At 58.3% G+C, this 22168-nt stretch overlaps 1 protein-coding gene across 1 annotated transcript; it reads left to right on the top strand.

The window, feature by feature from the left end:
• Nucleotides 1–315: 315 nt before the first annotated feature.
• SOX13 (SRY-box transcription factor 13) lies at nucleotides 316–19478 on the top strand (the record flags this gene model as incomplete). The annotated part of the gene is made up of 14 exons (XM_080632959.1): nucleotides 316–322; nucleotides 14324–14525; nucleotides 15089–15194; nucleotides 15363–15449; nucleotides 16044–16216; nucleotides 16688–16756; nucleotides 16889–17003; nucleotides 17083–17165; nucleotides 17247–17406; nucleotides 17571–17680; nucleotides 17782–17878; nucleotides 17955–18098; nucleotides 18916–19132; nucleotides 19217–19478. The coding sequence occupies exons 2-14, from the start codon at nucleotides 14325–14327 to the stop codon at nucleotides 19476–19478; spliced, it is 1824 nt and encodes a 607-aa protein (XP_080489085.1). The 5' UTR covers nucleotides 316–322; nucleotide 14324.
• Between the last annotated feature and the right edge of the window lie 2690 nt (nucleotides 19479–22168).

Here is a 22168-nt window from a genome sequence, read left to right as displayed (position 1 = left end):
TCACTCGAGGGTCCCCCGGCGGGGCTGGGGGTCCCGAGGGGAGGGACGGGGCAGAGGGGCCGCCCCGGAGCCGGCTCCTGGCTGGCTGGACCCGTGTCCCTCCTCCTCTTCCTCCTCCCCTCCTCCTCCTCCTCCTTCCCTTCACCTCCTCCTCCTCCTCCTCGCTCCCTCTCTCCCCCCGGCGCCGGGGCAGCTCCCACCGGAGGCGCTGGGGACATGGAGCGGAGCTGAACCGGGCGCGGCGACGGCGGCGGAGCCCGCACCGGCACTGGCGGCAGCGGCGACACCGGCAGCGGCGAGCGGGGCGCAGCGCTGCGGAGCCGTGAGTGCGGCCGGGGACACGGCACGGGGTGGGGAGCACGGCACGGGGGGGGCACAGGCATTGCTCGTGGGGCACCGGCGCAGCGAGCATCCCCCTGGGTCCCTGCGGAGCGGGGCTGGGGAGAGCGTGGCAGGACCCCCCCAAAGCGCCTTTACTTAAACAGGAGAAGGGAAAAGGGGAAGGCCGGGGGGGGGGGTGTTCAGGACCCGTTCTCGACAGCCCTGTCCCCGCTGCAAAGTTAGGGGCTGCGAACTCTCCTCCGAGAGCCCCCCGCGCAGCCGTGCAGGGAGAGCGGCAGGCAAAGGGTTAAGCCATGGGCACCCCCCCGTCGGGGGCAGAGGGTCGGCAGGTAAGGGGTTAAACCATGGGCAGCCCCCCACCACCACCACCACCCGGTCTTTGGCCCTGCTGCCGTGGGTTGCTCCCAGAAGCCGCCTCCTTGGGACCCCCATCCCAAGGTTTCTTGCCCCTTCCCGCTGCTCGCTGTGGGTCCCGCTGGGTCCTGCCTGCCCCCTCCCCGGGCCCCTCCTGGGTGCTGGGGATCGGGGATACGAGGGGCAGCGGGGTGCGAGGCTGGGCCCCCCCCCAACACGGCTCTGGGGGTCAGAGCACGCTGTGCAGGCACAAATGGACACCGAGGGCCTGGCCACCGCGTGTGTGTCCGTGGGACTTGGGGCTGTGTGTGGGTGTTGGGACCCTGCGGTGCTCTGGGTCCCTGTATCTCGTCCGCATCCATATCTTATCCCCATCCCTCATCCCCGGCCACTCCATGGCACACATGGGACACCCCTGTCTCGTCGTGCATCTCCTGTCACCTTTCCGAGGCACGTTTGTTGGGGAGAAGCGAGCTCTGCCTGTTGTGACAGTGTTGCTCCAGCCAAACTTGCCGGGTGTTTGTCGGGGGTTGTTGTAACAGGCAGCAGCGACAGAGACCGGGGTCAGCACTAAATGCTGGCACCTAAGAGCGGATGAACCTTGTCACTGAGGTTCCATCTTCCCCAGCAGCCATGGTGGGTCCTGCCCGTGCCTTGGAGTTGTGTCCCCGACCCATCCTGGCCAGGTTTGGGAACTGGGGGGGCTGAGGCCGAGGGGGTTGCACTAAGGGGTCCCACAGCCATCGAGCGTGCAAGGGGAGCAGCGGGGTGGGAGATGGAGCATGGCCCCGGGGACCTGCGCAGTTCCACATGGACAAAGTTAGCGGTGGGAAGAGTGAAAGCCCGTCAGGAGCTGCATCGTGGCTCGGGGAGAGGATTCCCTGTGAAATGCACAACTAAACACAAAGCTTTGCTGCTTCCCACCTCCACCTCCTCATTCCCAGTGTTCAGTGCAGGGGGGTCGGTGCCAGTGGGGGATGATGCCCAGGACACGTTGCAGACCGTGGTTACGTATTGTTTGAGTCTCGATTACATCTTGTGAAGTACCTTGCGCATGGAAAACACTTGACTTCCAAAGCAAAGCTGGAGTAATAGATTTTAGGAGTGAAAAAGGACCATTAGCTCAGTTAATGTGATTTCCTCCACAGCACAGAGCAGATAATATCACTCAGTTACTCTCCTATTGAGCCAATAGCTCGTGTTTGTAATTCATGCAATTTCCTTTTAGTTCAATTTAATTTGGTACAGAATCCATTCTGCTGACACTGATACAGTGCTTTTTTATTTGAAAGCCTGCGATTTTGGGGGCTTTGTGTTAAAAATAACCATTGTCCTTTAGAAAACATGGGCAACTAGAGGCAGTTTCTGTATCATTTTGGGAGAAACACATTTTCGCCAGCATCTCCCTTGGTGTGTATTTGTTTCCTTCGGGATGGGCAGGGGGCTCGCATCTGATCTGGCACCTCGTGTCGGGGTGAAATCCCTTTGGAGCAGGGTAAGAGGAGCAGAGATCCCAAATCTTTACCAACTGTTTTTCTCTTGGTGCCATCGGGCAGCTCAGCTCCACCCGTTGCTGTTTTCACCCCATCTAAATCAGAGCACCCAAATCATCCCTCCCTAAAAGTCCTTCTGACATCCAATTGTGTTCCAGCATGTCCTGGGGGGAATTGCTGGACTTCTTGTCTCCCTGCCCGCACATCCATTTTCTATAGGGGCGCCGGGGGAGCCGTGCCCTGGCACACTGGGATGAGGGGAGATGGAGCACATCGTAAACTTGCTATGTGCTGGAGGGGGTTTGTTGGCGCTCCGGGATGCAGGGGACGGGTTCTTCCCTCAATCCAGCCTTGCAGTGGGTTTAGTTTTACACTCCTGGGCTCCCTGGGGCCCTTGTCCCTGCTCTCACTGCCCATTCCCTTCCTGGAACCCACTGGAGCAGGTCCAGGGATGGGCTGAGGGGTGTTTTGGGGACCTGGTGCTCTGTGAGTGCTCAGGGCCGGGCTGGGGACATGGCAGGGCTCATGCTGGCTGTTGGAGTGATGCGGTGGCTGCTGGCCGGAGCATCCTTGGGGTGCTGGAGGTGTTCCGGTGAGTGGATGGGGTGGCGGAGCAAATCCCTGTGGGATCCGATGGGCTGTGCATAGGATGCTTTGCTGCCTGCCAGGGGAAGCTGGGGTCACCTCTGCTGTCCCCAGCCATCCCACAGGCGCTGCTGGGAATCCTTCCTGTTCCCTGGGGTACAGCAAAACCAAACAAACTTGGAAGGGTTTTGGTGGGGAGCTGGCATTGCATCAGTGCTGGTAGCTCTGCTTTTGGGGGTCCCATTGCAGACTGGGAGGGTTGGGGACAGCCCATCCTGCCCAAACCCTGCTTTGCCTGCCCGCCACGATGCTGCGTTCCAAATGCTCCGGCTTTATCCCGTTGCAAACACTCACTGTGGGTCGGTGTCGGGCCGGCTTTGTGCGAGCACGTGGAAGTGCAGGGAGCAGGAAAGCTGCTATTCCCGAGGAGACGGCCAGCCTTTCCCAGGCGGCTGCGAGAGATGCGCTGTCAGTGCAGCTCCGCTCCGGGAAGTTCCCAGCCAGGCTGATGAAGCACAAACTGCTTCTTTTCCTCGAGAAATGGGTTTGTTTAAAGCAGGAATAACCCACTCCGGGCAGGGCATCGCAACTGATGTGCTGGAGAAAGCGGGCGGCCTCTTTTGTTCTCTCCTGCGGCCGCGCTGCTCTGACAAGCCGAGGACCAGTGATGAAACACTTTCATTTCATAGAACCAGGGAGTCCTGAGGCTGGCAAAGAGGTTTGAGGTCTTTGAGCCCAAGCATTAACACAGGATTAAGTCCATCACCTCCTTATCCCTCCCTGATGGGTCAAAACCCCCTCTGCAGGAGGGAGAGCTCTGGACCAGGGGCAGCCCTAGGGTTGGGTGTTCCCAGCTCAGGTCCATTCCAGCATCGCAGCCACCCCTGACAGGGCAGGGCTGGGCTCTCCAGCGCTTTTGCTGCTTTATTCTTCCCAAACTCGGAGGAGGTTTTGGTTTCGTTGCATTGAGGGAGATTTGGGTCACGCGGGAGTTTTGCGCGATGCAGCACTGAGTTTCCACCACTTTTTAACCCGGTCGGGAACACGTCAAAGGGAACTCAATGAGCGCAGTTTATGACGGGTCTGTTGGAAAAGATCTTTTTGTGCTTTACCCCTCATCCGGTGCCTTTTGGGGGTAACTTCAGGAGTGCTCTGCTGCTGTGGATGGAGGCTGCTCACTCCGGGTGCTGTGTGTGCGCGGGCTCCTTGGCTGCCAGGGTCCAAGGCACCAACTTTGGGGTATTTCTCTGCTATTTGGAAGCGCTGCCTCCTCCCTCCCTTCCTCCCACTCTGCTTCCACCTGCTCCAGGGCCACATGTCCCAAGCTGGAACCACTCCAGCCCCAAACAAGGGCCCTTGGTCTGCCCAGCTCGGTGCAGGGGCCATGCAGGACCCTGGCTCATTGTGTGTGTGGAACACCCCAACTGTGTGCATGGGTCAGTACAGTATCAGAGCAGGGGATGCAGAGGCTCAATCTGCCTCTACAAGGCATCTGTACAAGTGCACTGGAGCTTGTTGGGGTGGAAGGAGCTGCTGCAAAAGCCTCATCCCCATTGCCCCCCATGCACCCCAAATGTCTCTGCAGCTGCTGTTAGCTCCAATGTGATGTTTTCCCTTTAAAGGAAAGCTACCCACATGAATGTGGTACTAGAGGGAAGCTCCCTTCCCTGCCATTGCAGCCCTGCAGCAGAGGAATGCAAATTGGGCTGGGCGATGGATGGGAGATAGCTGGAATTCTGCCTCTCCATCATTTAATGCTCCATTACCACCCAGGCCTGCTCCAAGCATGTGACTGTTAGGGAAGATGTGGTCTGGTGGCTCCTGGCCTCTTATCATAGAGGAAGGAGATAACGTGGCGCATCATTAAAGCCTCCTGAAGACCCCTGCGAGCACCCACGAGCCCAGGCCCAAATCTGCTGGAGGCAGCTTGGGGCGGTTCATTGTGTGTTAGGGAGGAGAGAGGATAAGAGTATAAAGCGAATGAAAAGCAAGTGGGGCAGCAGCGAGCCGGGTGGGGGCATTTGAACCTCTTTGCCCATGTAAAATGAATCAGAGAATCCCAGCCTGGTTTGGGTTGGAAGGGACCTTAAAGCTTATCCAGTTCCAACCCCTGCCATGTTCAGGGACAGGGACACCTTCCACTGGAGCAGCTTGCTCCAAGCCCCTGTGTCCAACCTGGCCTTGAACACTGTCAGGGATGGGGCAGCCACAGCTTCTCTGGGCACCCTGGGCCAGCGCCTCAGCACCGTCACAGGGAAGAGCTTCTGCCTAAGAGCTCATCTCAGTCTCCCCTCTGGCAGGTTAAAGCCATTCTCTTGGCCTTTCACTTGTAAAATGGGGCTATCATGAGCTGGAAGGAAGAGATGATGGTAGAAAGAGAAGCAGGTACCCAGCGGCATCGCCATCACTGCAGCAGCTTCTGCCTCCACCACGGTGCTGGGGCTGCACCTTCCACTGCTGCCAGGTGAGAGGCAGAAACAGAAACTGGACATCAAAGTGAACCCCTTGTGTTCAGTGTGGCCGTGTGCTGTACTCAGCACCCATTGCAGCATTGTCACCCAGCACAGCTCTTGGGTGCCTCGATGGATGTGGGTTTGCAGTGAGCAGCCCTCATCGTGCCCCAGAGTCTTCCTCTCTGTCTCTGCCTGGGTGTTGCTAGCGGTTTGCTGCTGGTTTGTAGGCTGTTGATGTGCTGGGTGGCAGAACATGGCTGCTCCAGTGCTGCGCAACCCTTATCCCTACTTCCACCATCCCTTGGCATGTCCCCCGTGTATCCCTGTGGGATGCGGAGACGAGAAGCATCTCTGCATGGAGAGATGACAGGACCGGGGTCTGTGGAGAGGCTTGGGCAGGCACCCTGGTGTCCTGACACTGGGGCCAAAATGGGACCATGGGACAAAGCTGCAGGGCAGGATGGGGGGGGTGCGTGTGAAGCTCATCATCAGCACCATCCCCTCTGCTTCACCTCCTAAAAGTGAGCTGATGTGGGTGTAGGAAAGGCTGTGCCCTGGCTGCCAGCCCTGCCTGCCTGCTGCTGCCCACGAGGGAGTAGGGAATGCCAAAGCCCGGCTTATCTTTTGTCTGGAACAATAGAGGGCTCGGCCCTATTGTTCTACCTTGCACGCCCAGCCGGAAAGCGGGTCCCCTGGGGCAGAGGCTTGCACACGAGTGGGTATGGGCAGGGACAGGCTGTGCTGCGTGACCCTGTGTGGGTGCTGCTGCCCATGGGGAGCTCGGTTCCCAACAAGCGGCTCTTTGGGACCTTTCCTGCTGCTTTTTCTTGCTGTGACACGGGGATTTCAGGAGCTGCTGGGTTAATGCGGGGCTGGTCCCCAGGGCTGCAGGCTGGAGAACCCATCCGCACCTCAGAGGCTGAGCGGTGTTTGCCTCTCACAGAGGTTGTGATTTGGGTCTTCAGGGTGGCACCGAACACCTCTGGTCCCCCTTGTCCTCTCCGTGCTGCCCAAGACCCACAGCACAGCACCGTAGTGAGCATGTTCCTGCCTGTTCCTGCCTGTGCAGGCAGAGCAACTGTTCCTGCCCACAGCTCTGCTAAGCCATACAGGAGCACACTGGGACACAGCATGCGGAGGCAGGAGCTGCCAAAGCCCCAAGCTTGGGAACCGCAGGCGAAATCGGGATACATGGGATACAACAGGGAAGGGGGGAGACATGACACAGGTGCCATCGGGCACAAAGAGCCCCTTGTGCACTTGAGGGGCAGTTGGATACCCCGGTGCTAATGGGGAGGGCTGCAGCTTCTTGCTGCACTCTTATTGTGCAATGAAAATGATGCTGGTGGAGCAGTAGAAGCTCGTTCCCAGTCTCTGCTCCCATAGAGGAGAGGAGCCTGGCTGCACAACCAGGGTTCCATGGGCTTTATGAGAGGGGAGAGGAGGGATGCGGTGTGAACCCAGCCCTGCAGGATGGTCGTGATTTGGAGGGTCGCTGCGGCTGCATCCCTTGGGACCACTGATGGCGGCTGTGAGCCCCGTTGCTGCTGCAGGATGCTCAGCTCAGGGCACAGAGCACTGTGGACATGAGCTGCCTCCTGAGCCTGAACCCACACTTTAAACCATGGGTAACCCCAGCACAGCGACCACAGCTCGCACTAATGAAGGGGAGAAATGAGCCCCAAAGCATTTTCCTTGGGGGTCTTCATCCACACACACTCAGCGAGCCATGACTCTTCCGAGCTGCAGCACAGCAGGAGGAGAGTCAGGGCTGCCACCAGGGTGAGGATGTGATGCTGTGGGACAGATCCTTCAGACCCATCCTTCAGGCTGCTTTTGCTTCCAGAGGGGAGGGTGAGGATGGCCCCGGCGCCTCGTGGGGCAGCTCCCATTGCACCAGCATAAAAAGCTGTTGCTGAAATGTCAAATGGCCCCAGCAGCTGGAGCCTCAGCACTGAATATGGGCAGCAGCTGGGGAGGGCAAAGTGGCTCCTTTGTCCCCCCGTGTCCAGGCATAGAGTCAATCACAGAACCAACTCGGTTGGAAAAGACCTTTGAGATCATCAAGCCCAACATGTGGCACTTCAGGCATAAGGATCTGTTTGCTGCAGCTCAGGATCCCATCCAGAGGGATCCCAAAGGGTTTTGGGCACCGTGTCCCATGGCTTGTGGCTGCTCCCATGGGCTTATTTGCCATGTGAGAGGCACCGGGGCTGGCTCCAAGCATCCTTTTGGTGCCTGGCTCACTTAGACAAACACAAGTGCAACCATGATGGGATAATGCGAGCATTCCCAAAGCTTGGGGGCAGCTGGGAAAATAGCGGAAGGTGTAAAATGCACTGGGAAGCTCAGCAGGGGTAGGGGGTGATGGATGCCGCTGATGCCTTAGGATACCATGGGATGGACCCAGACAGCACCTAGGGTCCTGCACGGCACAGACCTCACCCGTGCGTCCTCCTTGGCGTGGTGCATGGGGAAAGGCTGAGCCCCTGGCTTCTTTCCCTTCGAAGCAGGGGAGGAACAAGGTCAGCGGGGTTCGCCCCTCCTCAGGCGATGGGGAAGCGTTGTTTACCGAGCAGCCAAGTCAAACGTGCCCCGGGCTCTGCCTGGAAACGCTGAGTGAGGGAAATCACACCGAAAACGACACCGATTTCGGCCCCGATAAAGCCCCGGGGCTGCTTCGGGTGAGGGGAGGGCAGAAACTGCCAAGGAAAGGAGGGAGACGAGGTGCTAACGGCGTTCCATTACCAGGGTGAGTTGGCCCCGTCCTTTGCCTCCTGAATCCCTCTTTATTCCCTTTGGGTTTGCGGATCTTTTCCAGCTCCTTCCCCACCGCTGATGGTTTGGTGTGGATGGGTTAAACTGGGGAGCAGGGAGATGGAATGAGCTGGGGTGATGGGAAGGGGTTTGGGAGCAGCCCTAAGGAGCAACACTGGGTGCCAGGGAGCGCCCCCAAGCATCCACCACCCCACTTGGGGGTGCTGGCAACAGTGGGGCCTCATCCAGCCACCCCGGCATACGGGGACCCACGAGGTGGGCAGGATTTGCTGCTTTGTTTTGCATCCAAAGGAAACTTGCTATAAAAATTACTTCTGATGTGGAAAAAAAGGAGAGAAAGCTTAAATCTGGGTTCTTCAGAGTAAATAGCTGTTTTTTCAGAGTAAATACCTGTTCTTCGGAGTAAATCCCCATTCTTCAGAGTTCTTCCTGCCTGTGGTATCAATTGTTTGATGTGATGCTTCTATGTTTCCCCGGCTTATACACAGGGGAAGATAGGAAGGGCAGAGGAGAGGGATGCAATAAGAAGGGGGTGAGGGTGTCTCTGATAATGTTAAGATCTGGGGTTTGGGCTTTGCCCTGCTTAGACCCGCAGGGAAGGGGAGTTTCTTCTCTGAGCACTTTGCCCCATCCATCCCTGCCCCGCACCCCCTTGCCCCACCAGCACCCCCAGGTCTGTTCTTAAAGATGCTTTTAACCTTAAAACCTTCCCTGGACAAGAAGCCCTCCCGCCTGCAAGGGTAAAATACCCTCACTGAGTGGAGGGAGGAACCCCAGTGCACCCTGCAGACTGTGTGGTCTTGAGGCCAGGAAATGGGGATGACCAGCGCGGTTCCCTGCCATCACGTGGGATCATTCCTGCGCCTTCTTCCTCTGGCCTTTGCATGGGTTTAAGTAATTCCAGCGCGATGGAGTTTCCTCCATTTCCCTGATGAGCTCATTCCCTGCCCAATAAATCTCACAGCCAGGAAGTTCCACCTGAGATTCAGTTTAATTTCCCCCCTCCTTGAAACCATCCCTCTCAAGGCAAAATGTGTTTGGGTCGTGGCTGTGAGGACCTGAGCCAGTTTACACCCGGGGAAGGAAGCATCCAGCTGCCTCTTGGTGTTTGATCTCATTCTTGGGCTGGTTTTTGTCCATGGGGCATCCATGGGGTTTGGGTTGCTGGGGGCAACAGGGAGCAGCTGAGTAATCCCTTATGGTAGGACAGGAAGGTGTTTGGCAGCAGTGAGTGTCCCTCTGCTACTTCATGAGAAGCCAGCACAAGGTGCCGAGAAACCAGCGTTAGCAGCAAGGTGGAAACTGTGAGTAAGAGGGTGAGATGTGGCCCAGTTAAACCATCAAATGGCCCCATGTACCCACAGGCAATGTCTCGTGCTTGTCTCACTGGTGTCATAGGGGCCTTCCCATGTGCAGCATCCCAGTCTCCATCACCTCAGGTCCGGCCGGTCCCTCTGACCCACGGCACTGAGGGGGTGAGGTGCAAGTGGGATTATTCCAGGAGACACAGAAAAGCAGGAGATGAGGCTCTGGGGGCAGAGCTGCCCTCGAAGGACTCCATCTGCCTGGTGCCCACAGGAGCCATCGGTGCCCTGGGACAACCAACACGGAGCTGGGACCTCCCATGCGATGGGTACGTGCATCCCAGAGCCTCTTCTTCCCCTTGCCGCAGCCTTTGAATTCATCTCTTTCCCTATCTTACAAGTGATCACTTAAGTGAATTTAGTGATTAATAGGGGTTATTTTCTCTCTCCCCTCAAGTTTTGAAGAGCTGGCTTGATTCCATTTCCCCCTGAACCTCTGCTAGCATGCATCAGGAAGATATGCATTTCATTAGCAGTCCTGGCTATGGCCTGGAGGCCTTTGAGGAAGGCAGGTTGGGCTTTTGGGGGATAGAATTAGTAAATGCTGTGCTAGCTGGCTGTAATTCCTTCAGGGTTAAAGCTTCCAAGCGCTGTGCGGTAATAGGAGACCTGTGTTGCTGCTTTTCAGCTGAGTAGATGGAGAATTGATGCTCCCCTCCCTTCAAAGAGCAGCCCTGCGGCAATAGGAGCAATTCCAAGGGTGAAGGAGGAGACATCGCTTATAGGGTTGAGGAGGGGACAGAGGGGACCTGGGTGCTCTGGGTAGCACATGTCAGGGGTGACCCCCTGCTCCTTCCTGCAGCAGGAGTTTCCATGATGCTGATGCTCTCACTGTAGCATCACCACTTTGCTCTGACCCCATAGGGATGTTTCCGGATGTTATCCTTCAGGGAGCTGATGGTGGATGGAGGTCGCACAAAGACCGGTCTGTTTTGTGGGAAATCCCAGCTCCCACTGGTGCCAGAGCTTTTCCCATTGGAGCCCAGGATGGAGAAGGGGCAGTTGAGGTCCCTTTGGGATGGCTACTGCTGGGTAGGATGTGCCTGGTGGCTCACATGGGCGCTGTGGCAGGTCCTAGCACCCAGGTTCCAGCCTCTTGCTCTATTCTCCTACCCCCCTGGGGCATTCCTGTCCCCAGACCCCTCCTTGTCACCAAAGATCTCCCTTCTTGGTGTTGCTTCTGCAGCTTTTCCGGCACCCCGAGCTCTCAGCAGCCTCTCTGCAGACGGAGGTTGCGGCTTTCCGCGCTCCCACCGCTGCCAGGTGAGATGCTGAGAACAACCCGAGGATGCAGAAAGCATCACATAGAGCTTCCGCTGCTGCAGCGCCCGGGTGGGTGACACAGCCCCGCGGGGTGACACGTGTCCCTCGGGTGCTGCTGCCCATGGGGGACACGTGGAGCTGCGGCTCTCGCATAGGGCAGCATTGCTGGGGCTGAGTGCGTTCAGCATCCAGATGCATTCTGGGTTTAAAACCTGCTTTTTCAGCAGCACTAAACCTGGTCTTGCACTTTCTGACCTGTTTCAGCAGCGTGCTGCTGATCCCCATCCATCCCTGCGGGTGGCACAGCCCGCATCCCTGCTTTCACCTTCCCAAGGAATAACCCACCGTGGCGGGATGCTCTGCATCCCCAGGGAGGGAATGGCAGCCCCATGAACTTCCCGCAGCCGGGGCCACTCTCCTCGGCTGTCCCTGGCCATCCCTGCCCGGGCACGCTGGAGGAAGCCATCCATTCTTTTATGTGCGAAGGCACGCCGGGCGGAAACGCTTGGAAACAGCTTGGAAAGGACATTCCAAGTCTGGCAGGAAAGCGGCCCCGCTCGTCTGGCAGGAGATGGGCTATTGTCTGTCCTGGTGACCGGCCGGGATTCCTCGGGCCCTGCTTGGAAGAAGACAACGTCTGTGTGTGCCTTGTTTTTCCCTCTGCCCTCCCTGTCTCAGGGGTGCCGGGGGCTGTGAGCGCTGCACGTGGATGGGGTGTGCTCAGTGATGGTGTTGCGCTGCCCTGGCTCATTGGCATCGCTCTGATTGCTCACGTGGTTTGCTCCCCTTTGGCTTTGTGCCCTGTGTGTCTCTGGGTTCATTACCTAGGCCATGGTGGCGGGATGCAGCCGTGGGGTGGATGGATTTGTTTTGGGATAACTGGGTACCACGCTGGGATGCTGAAGGGAAGAGTCTGCTGTAATGCAGACTGAACATCCATCTATCTATCTATCTATCTATCTATCTATCTATCTATCTATCTATCATCTATCTATCCACCTGGCTATCTACCTATCTATGTACTTATATACATACGTTTGTATGTATCTGTCCATCCATCAACTGATAAGATTTCTGCTGGGACTGAGGAGAAAGAGGAAGGAGAAAAGCCCTGAGAACCTCCTCTCTGCCCTGCTCAACCCGATGGGCAGGTTGGGGCTCCCCCAGCCACCTCCCCTTAGTGCCCTTCTGTGGGAGCCCTTTGCTATTCCTTGGGGTGGGATCAGCCCAAGGGGGCAGTGCTGGGGTATAGGGCAGTGTGTGGGACCATTCCTGCACTATGGGGCTGATGAAGGTGGCTGTGCTGATGCTCCACACTCTTCCTCACGTTGCGGTACAGCAGGCTCGGTGTATTTGTGGCTCTCTGGCCTCCTGTGCTGATACCTTTGCAAAGAGCTTGGGTTTCAGAATCCTCTGTTCCTGCTTCATCCCTGCCCAAGCCACAGGCAGACAGAGGCAGGTGCCCTCCTTTGCAAAGCCAGCGCTGCCCAATCCATTGGGAAGAGGCTCTGGGTTCTGGAGGGGCCTCAGCATCACACTGGTGCCGGGCAGGGTGAGGGTTTGCTAGCACCTTACCCCCATTCCCTGGGTTTTTGAGCTGTCGTGCAGCAGCACAGACGGGCAGATAGGATCTGCTGGCAGGCAGGAAGGGTGGCACGGCCACCCGGAGAATGGCAGGACGTGCCGCTCGCGGGTATGCATGGAGAAAGGAAAGCTGTCGCCATCCTGAGAAATCCCGGCCCTTGGACTTGCTGGGATGGGGTTTGGAGGCACGGGGAGCCCGCAGGGCACGGGCGCTTTAGGGTTTCGGTGCTTGTGGGGTTGAGTCCCTGTTGTGCTCCTCAAAAGGTCCTCACCATGGGTCTGGTTTGGTCCTTGGTCCATCCCAACTCCATTCCCTGCCTCCCCCTCGGCCCTGCATTAAATGGGGAACATTAAAGGCATAGATCTGTTACGCTCCCAGTGCCAAGGCAATTGTTCCATCCCTATTGTCTGCTACAGGCAGCCCCTGAGCTCAGCACCTGAGCCCCAGCACCAGCCCTGTAACGAGATAACGGAACCGGTTTCTCCTTTTTCTTCCCTTTTTTGCTTGGCAGAGCGTGTGATAAAGCCACAATGAGGCCCCTTTCAAAGAACCTATTAAAGTACCAGCCCCATTTTAAGAGTAAACTTCCAGCGGCACCGGGAGGTTCAGGACAATAGGAATGTGACCTGCCGGAGGAGTGGGATGATGTTTTTGTGCCTGGTAAACTGAAAGCACCGGAGGCATTACCGTGAGCTGCAGCATAGAACGGGTGCATGGGCAGCATCCCATTGCAGGGCGGACCTGCAGGATGCATTGAGGAGGGGGGTTTTGCCCTTAAAACCCCAAAAAGAGTGGAAGGAGGAAGCATTTATGCATCCTCAGGTCCTGGCATAGGAAAGCACCCAGGGCACGGTGCTGTAGGCACCATGCATCTGTGCCTCAGTTTCCCCACCTCTAGCACAGATCATGGGCATTGGGGCAGGGCGAACCCCACCTTTTGGAGCCAACAGAGCCATGGGTACATCTTCCTCCTTGGCTGAGGCAGGTGATGGGCTTGTGGCCACGGATCACCCACCCCACCATGGCCTGGCCATGGTGATGCTGGGCAGGAAGGGCCGGTGCAGGATGCGGGGCGATGCCGATGATGGGAGGAAGCTGCGGGGCTGGGGAGCGCTGGTTTGTTCAGCACAGGGCCAGGGAACCGAGATTAAACAAGGCCCCGCTAAGATCAGAAAGGCTGGCGCGCACAGTGCCCTATTGTGGAGCTGTCACACTTCCCTTTACTTTATTGCTTTTGTCCAACACCCCATTGTTCCACTTCCTTTTGTCCCCTATTCACAGCCCTGGCTTTTCATTACCCAGCCGGCCTTGTTGTTTTCGTTTCTTTTGTTTGAAGTTCCTGAGAGGAAGGTTTTATTTTCAGCAGTTTGATTAATTCGCAGCTTGAGCTGGGCTTTGTTTGTTGTGTAATTGCTGCCCCTTTGGCTCGGCCCCTCCACCCCACAGCACTCATTGAGGGGGGGCCCGATGACCCCGCAAGGAAGGTGTAGGATGGAGCAGAGCGCAGGGCTCCTGGCTATGGGGAGGATGCTGTCCCCATCCCACCTCAGCATCCCCTGTGGTCCCACAAGCCAGATCCTGGTAGTGGTGGGGGTCTCCTATTCCTGTTATTCCTCCCTGCTTGAGGGGGCCATGGGGATGTTCTCAGCTCTGCTCTGGAGCCAGGCTGAGAGAGCTGGGCTGGGTCAGCCTGGAGAAGAGAAGGTTCCTAAGGGAGACCTTAGAGCAGCTCCAGTGCCTGAAGGGGCCTTGAAGATGTAAGGAAGAAATGTATGGTGAGGGTGATGAGGCGCTGGCACAGGTTGCCCAGAGAAGCTGTAGCAGGACCAGGATTTGCCTTAAATCCCATCTCTAGGTCACTTCCTTTAGGACTTTGCTTTGTTGCTCCATTCCCTTCACAGCCCAATGTATGGCAGGTCTGTTTCCCCGGGGCTTCTGCCATCTGAACCCCTGAAATCCCTGCAAATCCAAGCTAGGGAAGCTAGGAATAAGAGCTCATGGCAAAAACCAAGTCCATTGCCATTGGAAAACCATCAGCACAGGCCACCCACTCTGGGGACAGGCTGGATAAGGGGTGCCTGTGCTGAAACCCCTTGTGTCCCGCAGGATGTCCATGAGGAGCCCCGTTTCCCCGCCGCTGGAGCTCGATGGCGCGGGCAGCATGGTGAACTGCACCATCAAGACGGAGGAGAAGAAGGAGGGCGGCTACGAGACCCCCCCGGGGGCTGCCCCCAGCACTGAGCCCCATCCCTGTGACCCAGCGGGACCCCCACCAAAGGACAGCAGTGACCCCCAGGCCCTACCGCAGGTGGGTCTGTGACACACACAGAGACCGGGATGGGTTCCCAGTGGGCATCATGGTCCCAATGGGCTCCTGGCACAGGGGGGGTTGGTTTATTCCTCATCCTGAGGCTCCCCCAGGGCTTTCTGGCTGTGGTTGATGCTCTCGGGGCAGCCCTGTCACCTCCACACAGGCTCCATCCCTTCAGCCTCCCTTTTGCATTGCTTTTGGGTGTTCTCTCCCTCTGAGCATCGGCTTCAGCCCTCCCAGTGTGGGGATCAGAGCTCAGAGCTGGGCAGTCTAAAACAGTAGGAACCTCCAGGAAACAGTCAGAATCCCAGCCTGGTTTGGGTTGGAAGGGACCTTAAAGCGCATCCAGTTCCAGGCCCCTGCCATGTTCAGGGACACCTTCCACTAGAGCAGCTTGCTCCAAGCCCTATCCAAGTCTTCGCAGCATGAAGAGCAGAGATGCTCTCAAGCCAGGCTGGGGGAAATGTGCCTGGTCCAGCAGTCACTGGGCAGGGCTTGGGGCATCCAATCATCCCAGCACGTCCTGGGGGCACCCCCATCAATAACACTGTGTGTGGCAGGAGTCCCCCTCGCCCGCTGGCGATGCGCTGGAACCCAGGCGCTCTGCCTTCGAGCCAGCCGTCAGCAGCCAGGACAAGCTGGACTTCAACAGGAACTTGAAGGAGGGTAAGAAAGGTTCCTTTGGGACCTGTCCCTTTGTGCCCCTTGGTGTTTTCCCAAAAATGGGAAAAATAGCCGTTGTGGGATGGGAGGAGCCATCCCATACCGTGGTGCAGAGCCTCACTTGTCCTCTCCTCCCTGCCCTGCTGATCCCGGTCCCTGCGGCATGGACAGTGATGCCAACCATTGAGAAGTTACTGTCCAGTGACTGGAAGGAGCGGCTGCTGGGCAGGAGCTCTGCGGAGTCCAAGGAAGTGAAAGGTGAGGTCAATGTTAAGTTGATGTTTTTGGGGGTGAGCATCCCTGATGAACACCTCTTTATGCCTTCCCAAGCATTAGCCATTCCCTGGCCATGCTTCACCCACCAGCACCCAATAGTGGTGATGATCGTAGAACCCCAGCCTGCTTTGTGTTGAAGGGACCTTAAAGCTTATCCAGTTCCAACCCCCTGCCATGTTCAGGGACAGGGACCCCTTCCACTGGAGCAGCTTGCTCCAACCCCTGTGTCCAACCTGGCCTTGAACACTGCCAGGGATGGGGCAGCCACAGCTTCTCTGGGCACCCTGGGCCAGCGCCTCAGCACCCTCACAGGGAAGAGCTTCTGCCTAAGAGCTCATCTCAGTCTCCCCTCTGGCAGGTTAAAGCCATTGCCCTTGTCCTGTCCCTACAGGCCCTTGTCCAAAGCCCCTCTCCAGGTTTATTGCAGCCCCTTTAGGTATTGGCAGGCTGTTATAAGGTCTCCCCTTCAGGAGCCTTCTCTTCTCCAGGCTGGTGCAGATGATGACCGAGCAGCATCACCCAGCAGCACGGTGCTGCTCACCCTCCCCAAGCGCCTGACCTCTTGGTTTCCCACAGGAACCCAGGAGAGCCTGGCAGAGAAGGAGCTGCAGTTGCTTGTTATGATCAACCAGCTCTCCACGCTGCGGGACCAGCTCCTGACGGCCCACTCGGAGCAGAAGAACATGGCCACGATGCTCTTTGAGAAGCAGCAGCAGCAGATGGAGCTGGCGCGGCAGCAGCAGGAGCAGGTGGGTCCCTCTGGGCAGCCTGGGAACCATCCACCCCTTTGGGATCCCTTTGGGATCTGCTGGCTGTGGGTGCAAGGACCAGGACAGGGTCCCTGGGCAGTGGTGGCGGGTTTGGTGTGGGGGGCAGCATCACTTCTCTGCCCAGAAACCCTCATCCCAAATATTCCCCATCTCACTCTGTGGTGCTGGGATGGACCAGGGGCAAAGCAGATGGGAATTGCACTGTTTAACATAACAAAACCACACTGGGTTCTTCCTGCTCTCTGCTCTTTGAACACCTATCTTCCCTCTCTGATGGTCCATACGATGCTAAGGGCAGGTGATGGGATACCCCTGGGTGGGGATGACACTGTCCCTCCCAGCCTGTTTCTCTCCCTATGCCTATTGAAGGGGCTCAGGGGCAGCTCAAGGCCCTCCCCATAGCCCTCACTGGGGGTGCTGGGCTGAGCCCCACCGTCTCCCCCCTGCCAGATCGCCAAGCAGCAGCAGCAGCTCATCCAGCAGCAGCACAAAATCAACCTCCTGCAGCAACAGATCCAGGTAAAGGTGGGAGACGCCGCTCTGTGCATCCCCATTCCCATTGCAAGGGTGACGGCAGCCTCCGGGGACCAGGATGGCCCCCGCCGCAGTGTCCCATGATGCTGTCTCTGCTCCTGTCCCCTCTCCCTCCAGCAGGTCAACATGCCCTATGTCATGATTCCTGCCTTCACCCCCAGCCACCAGCCTCTCCCTGTCACTCCTGACTCCCAGTTGGCGCTCCCAATCCAGCCCATCCCCTGCAAACCAGGTGAGTGGGGTCCCCATCGCTGCCCCAGCCCCTCGGGCTGTCCCTGTCCCCACAACCCCTCTTGCTCTGTCCCCAGCAGTGGATTACCCGGTGCAGTTACTGCATAGCCCCCCTCCTCCTGCACTGAAGAGACCCGCCGGCTCGGGACACCTCCAGATGCAGGTACAGCCCCAGACCCCCTCCATCACCCGCGCTGGGATGCTGCAGGGGCTGCGCATCACCCCCGCATCCCTTCTGCCCCAGGAGACCTCGCAGCCACTGAACCTGACAGCTAAACCCAAAGGATCCGACCTCCCCAGTGCCTCCAGCTCGCCCAGTTTGAAGATGAGCGGCTGCCAGCCCCTCACACCGAGCCATGGGGCCACCAGGGACCTACAGACCAGCCCATCCAACCTGCCTCTGGGTGGGTTCTCCACTGCCTTCACTGATGGATGGTCCCATGCCATCTCTCAGGGATAGGGGACCTTGGGGTCCCTTGTCCCTGGGGTGGGTGGGTGCCCTCATGGTGGTTGCTGGGGTGGGATGGGGTGTTGGATGCTGGTGTTGATGGTGCCAGTGTCCCACCAGGGTTTCTGGGTGAAGGCGATGCCATCACCAAAGCCATCCAGGATGCGCGGCAGCTGCTGCACGGGCACAGCGGAGCCATGGATGGATCATTGAGCAACCCCTACCGCAAGGTGATGGTCACCGTCCCCTTTCCCCACCTCACCATCCGCAGACCAGCCCCAGGTCTCCATCTGTGGGCTTGGAGCTGGTTCCTGACTCTTCTCTCCTGCAGGACCACGTTGGGATTGATTCTTCCCCGGTGAAGGAGCGGATGGAGGAGACCCCTGCCCACCGGCTGGATGAGGCTCTGTTGAGCTGTGAGATGGATGGTGAGGATGGCTGAGAGCACCACGGTGTGACCCGGTGCTTGCTCCATCCCCTGGCATCCTCTGGTTTCCCTCGCAGGCTCCCGGCACTTTCCGGAATCCAGGAACAACAACCACATCAAGAGGCCCATGAACGCCTTCATGGTGTGGGCAAAGGATGAGAGGAGGAAGATCTTGCAGGCCTTCCCAGACATGCACAACTCCAGCATCAGCAAGATCCTGGGTGAGTGCTGGGGATGGCAGTGCGGGGCTGTCATCCGCACCCCCATGGTGGGCACAATGGGTGATGAGCTGCTCGTTGCATCTTGTCCATGGCTTTAAGTAGCTGGAGCTGCACACTGAGCAGGGGGGATACCTGCAGATGGATGAGTGCATGGGCAAGGAGCTGGTGGAGGACACCCAGGCTTGCCTGCTGCTGTGCCTCAGTTTACCTGGGCCACCCTGCTTGTGGGGCAGGAGCTCCTTGGGGAAGCTGGGCCATGCTAGAGGGTGAAGGACACCAGGCAAGGGGCACGCAGGGGCTCACAGGAGGATTTAGGTGATGGGGGGATGTCTCTGGAGATCCCCAGCCCAAAGCCCTGCTCCAAGGCCGGAGAACTCCGTAATCCCATCAGGATGCTCAGGGATGTGTCCTGTTGACTGTTGAGCATCACCAGGAATTCTGAGGATCTCCAAGCACATCCAGCTTGTCTTCCTGTTCCCAAAACTGGACACTGGGCCAGCTGCAGCCCCAAGGGATGAATCTCCCATCTCTCCCACCCTGGCTGCCCAGGGTGCTGGTGACAGTGACAGTAAAGGTCAGGCAGTGCGAGCCAGACTGCACAGCCTATTGCAGCTACAGCACCTCCTCACCATAGCCTGGAGAGGATGGAAAGCCATGGGTTGAGAAGCATGGGGCAGCCGTGTGCCAGTCCATGTGCCGTTTGGACAGGGGATGGTGTGAGCATGGATCAACTCCTGCACTGGCTGTGCTGGCCGGGAGCCGGGGTCACCGCAGCAGGCAGGGTGTCAGCATCGCCCCGCTGCTCCCATCCATGCAGGATCCCGCTGGAAATCCATGACGAACCAGGAGAAGCAGCCCTACTACGAGGAGCAAGCCCGGCTGAGCCGGCAGCACCTGGAGAAATACCCCGACTACAAGTACAAGCCCCGACCCAAACGAACCTGCATCGTGGAGGGGAAGCGGCTGCGGGTGGGCGAGTACAAGGCACTGATGAGGAACCGGAGGCAGGATGCCCGGCAGGGCTACGTGCTTGGGTAATGCATCCCATCCTCCCATCCAAGCGGGAGCAGGGTGAGGAGCATCCCCCCGGATACTGATTGCATTCCCGTATCCCACAGGCCCCAGGGCAGCCAGATGCCCCCCAGCTCCTCGGATGTGCTGTACCCGCGGCCGGTGGGCATGCAGCTGATGGAGCACTACCTGCCCCGCAGCATGGAGCCCAGCATGCCCGTCATTGTCAACACCCGCAGCCTCAAGGAAGGGGATGCAGGGGAGGACGGGCACTCGGTGCCCGATGCTGAGATGTTCCGCTACAGCGAGGAGGAGGACTCAGAGGGTGAGGACAAGAGTGATGGCGAGCTGGTGGTGCTGACGGACTGAGCGGGGCCGGGGGGGATGCAGGAGGGCTGGTTGCCACCAAAGAGGAGGTCGCAGCATCCCCCCGATGTGATGGGGGCTCGGCTGAAGGGCTGCACTGGGAGCAGAGGAAAGCAGGAGTCCCTGCTGCCTGACTGCAGATAGGTCCTACAGAGGTGGGCACCCAGCATTTTGGGTAGGTGCTTGCCGGGGGGGGTGATGTGCAGTGTGGTGCTGCATGGCTGGGATATGCCAACCAAGCTGGTGAGGGCTGGCGCATCAGTATGGGCATAGGGAGCTGAGGCCACATGGGATGTGGGTACCACGGCTGCTGAGCTGTCACCCTGGGAGGGACCTGTGGGTATCCAAGTGTGGGGAAACCTCCAGAGCATCACCCAGGGGTCTTCTGCACAGACCCTTCCTTACCTGCAGTAGCTGCCAGCCCTGGGACACTGGATGGGGACACGGGATGGGGACACGGGATGGGGACACGCTCACCCAGCCCTGCTCTGACCTCGCTGCTGTTTCCCACTTGGTGTTTAGAGCCTGCCAGCAAATTCCCATGGAGCCATTTTTAGCTCCCTCCTGGCCTGAGCACGAGCCAAGGGCTCTGAGGAGCCCTTTATGCTCCTGACAGCTCTGGCCCACTTTGCGCATCAAACGAGTGCCTGTTCCCTGGCTGCGGTGGTGGGTTCGTGTCCCATCCATCCCTGGGCACCTCCTGCCCCCCAGCTCCGTGAGTCTCAGGCTCTGCCTGTGCTCTACAGTGCAGAAACCCCCAAAAGGGAGAGAAAAAGAACATCCATTGAAAGATAACTTCAGAACCCCCCCCTTGCTGCAGGCAGAGCCCAGCCTGGAGGGGTTCGGGTGCAGCTTGGCATGCGTGCATGCACTGTCCGGTGTTCCATGCAGTGTCCGCTGTGCAGGCGGTGTCCAGCATTCCATGCAGTGTCCGGTTGTGCACAGAGCCCTTGCACCGCCCTGTGGCAACAGCAAGGAACAGGCACGGCTGCTCCGGCTGCAGCCCCACACTGCATGGATCCATCCCCTTGTTGGGATGCAGAAGGAGCTGTAGCAGGGGGATGAGCCCTGCAGTGGGGGCTTTGCAGCAGGCTCACGTCCTCAGCCCCATAGTGGGGGTCCAGAGCAGCAGCTCTGCAGCATCCGGGCCCCAGCGCTGCTCCCCTGCATCCCATGGGGCTGCCATCGGGATATGGCTCATCCAAAGGAGCATCCTGCCTCCTCTCCCAGCCAGGAAACACCTTGCTCCTCTCCTGCCCTTTGTCAGTGCTTTATTTATTCCCCATCCCTGTGCTGCTCTGGGGCTGGGGTCCCTGGGGTAAGGGTACCAGCTCCAAGAGTGGGATGCGCTCTGCTGCAGAGGGGGCTGGAAGCAGAGGTGCCCAATGGAGATGCAGCTCTTCCTCTCTCTGGTTCTCTTTGGGTATTTTTTGTTCTTCTGTCGATTATTTTTTCCCTTTTTTTTTTAAGATTGTAAATATAGATAGAGCTTTATTTTGTTAATAAGACCACGAGTAACTTAACCTGTATATTTCACATACTTGTTTACAACTGTCTCCCCCACCCCTTGCCACAATAAAGATGACTTTTTGGAGCAGAGAGCTGGGTCTGGGCTTTTGGGGAGAGCCAAGGGCTGGATGGGAGCTCTCACCCCAGGCAGATGGGGGGTGCTTGTTTCCACCCTTCCCTGCCCCTCTTCCAGCACAGCCCTCTCCTGCAGGGCTCCCTGCCCGCTTTGCACTCGTGCTGGTGCTCAGCTCTTTGCCCTGCCCTGCCCATCCATCCATGATGTGCCCCAGGCTGCTCCTTCTCCTTCCCCCCCCTCACGGCAGCAAGTTTGGGGTTCAGCCTCTTTCCCCTCCTGTACTCACTCCAGCTATAAAGGTCCAGTTGCACCCCCAGGGATGCTCCCCCTGCTCCTGCACCAGTCCCCACGGATCGGCCAAGCCCCATTTCCAGCTACCAGCAGCTTTTATTTTGCACCAGATGCAACAGGAGTCCTGGTTCTTGCTGGAGTAGGTGCCTGCATGGAGAGGACTGGCTCCTTGTCCCCATACCACTTGCTGAGCAGCCAAGGTAGGGGCAGAGAGGTCCAATTCCACTGTCATGAGTTGGACAGTGCTCAGCAGGCCAGGATCGCCCACGATGGTACTGAGAGGGGATGAAGCTGTGCCCAGCTCATGGAATGGATCAGCTCTGTTCAACCTCCTGCCCCTCACATGGGCACCACAGGGATAATGCCCATGTGAGGGGCAGGATGGGGAAAGCAGAGGTGGGATGCTACAAGGGAAGCCATGAAGCTGATGGCAGTCTGGGAGCACAGCAGAGGGTGCAGGCACCCAGCACCCACCAGCAAAATCACACTGGTTGGTCCCAAGCCCATGTAGCTCGTGGCTGGGGCTAGGATAAAGGGTCCTACACTCAGAAACAGCTCCAAGGCCAGGATCAATTTGACCCAGCAGAGGGGCTGCTTTGGGGCTGGGAGCCCAAGTGGCACCGAGCAACAGGGCAATGGGGACAAGGGGAGCAGTGAAGGCAAAGCGAGTGCATTGGGCAGCAAAAGCAACTGGGCAGCTCTGGGGACTCCTGGGCAGATGAGGGAGGAATCGTTTCCCCCCTCGGGGTCAGCACAGAGGGAGCAAACCAGGTGCCAGGCGGAGCAGCAGCGGTGCCAGCAAGGCACGGACCTGCCA

This window comes from Psittacula echo (genome assembly GCF_963264785.1).
Source record: "Psittacula echo genome assembly, chromosome: 22".
Classification (NCBI taxonomy): domain Eukaryota; kingdom Metazoa; phylum Chordata; class Aves; order Psittaciformes; family Psittacidae; genus Psittacula; species Psittacula echo.
This window is presented reverse-complemented; position numbering and strand designations above follow the sequence as displayed.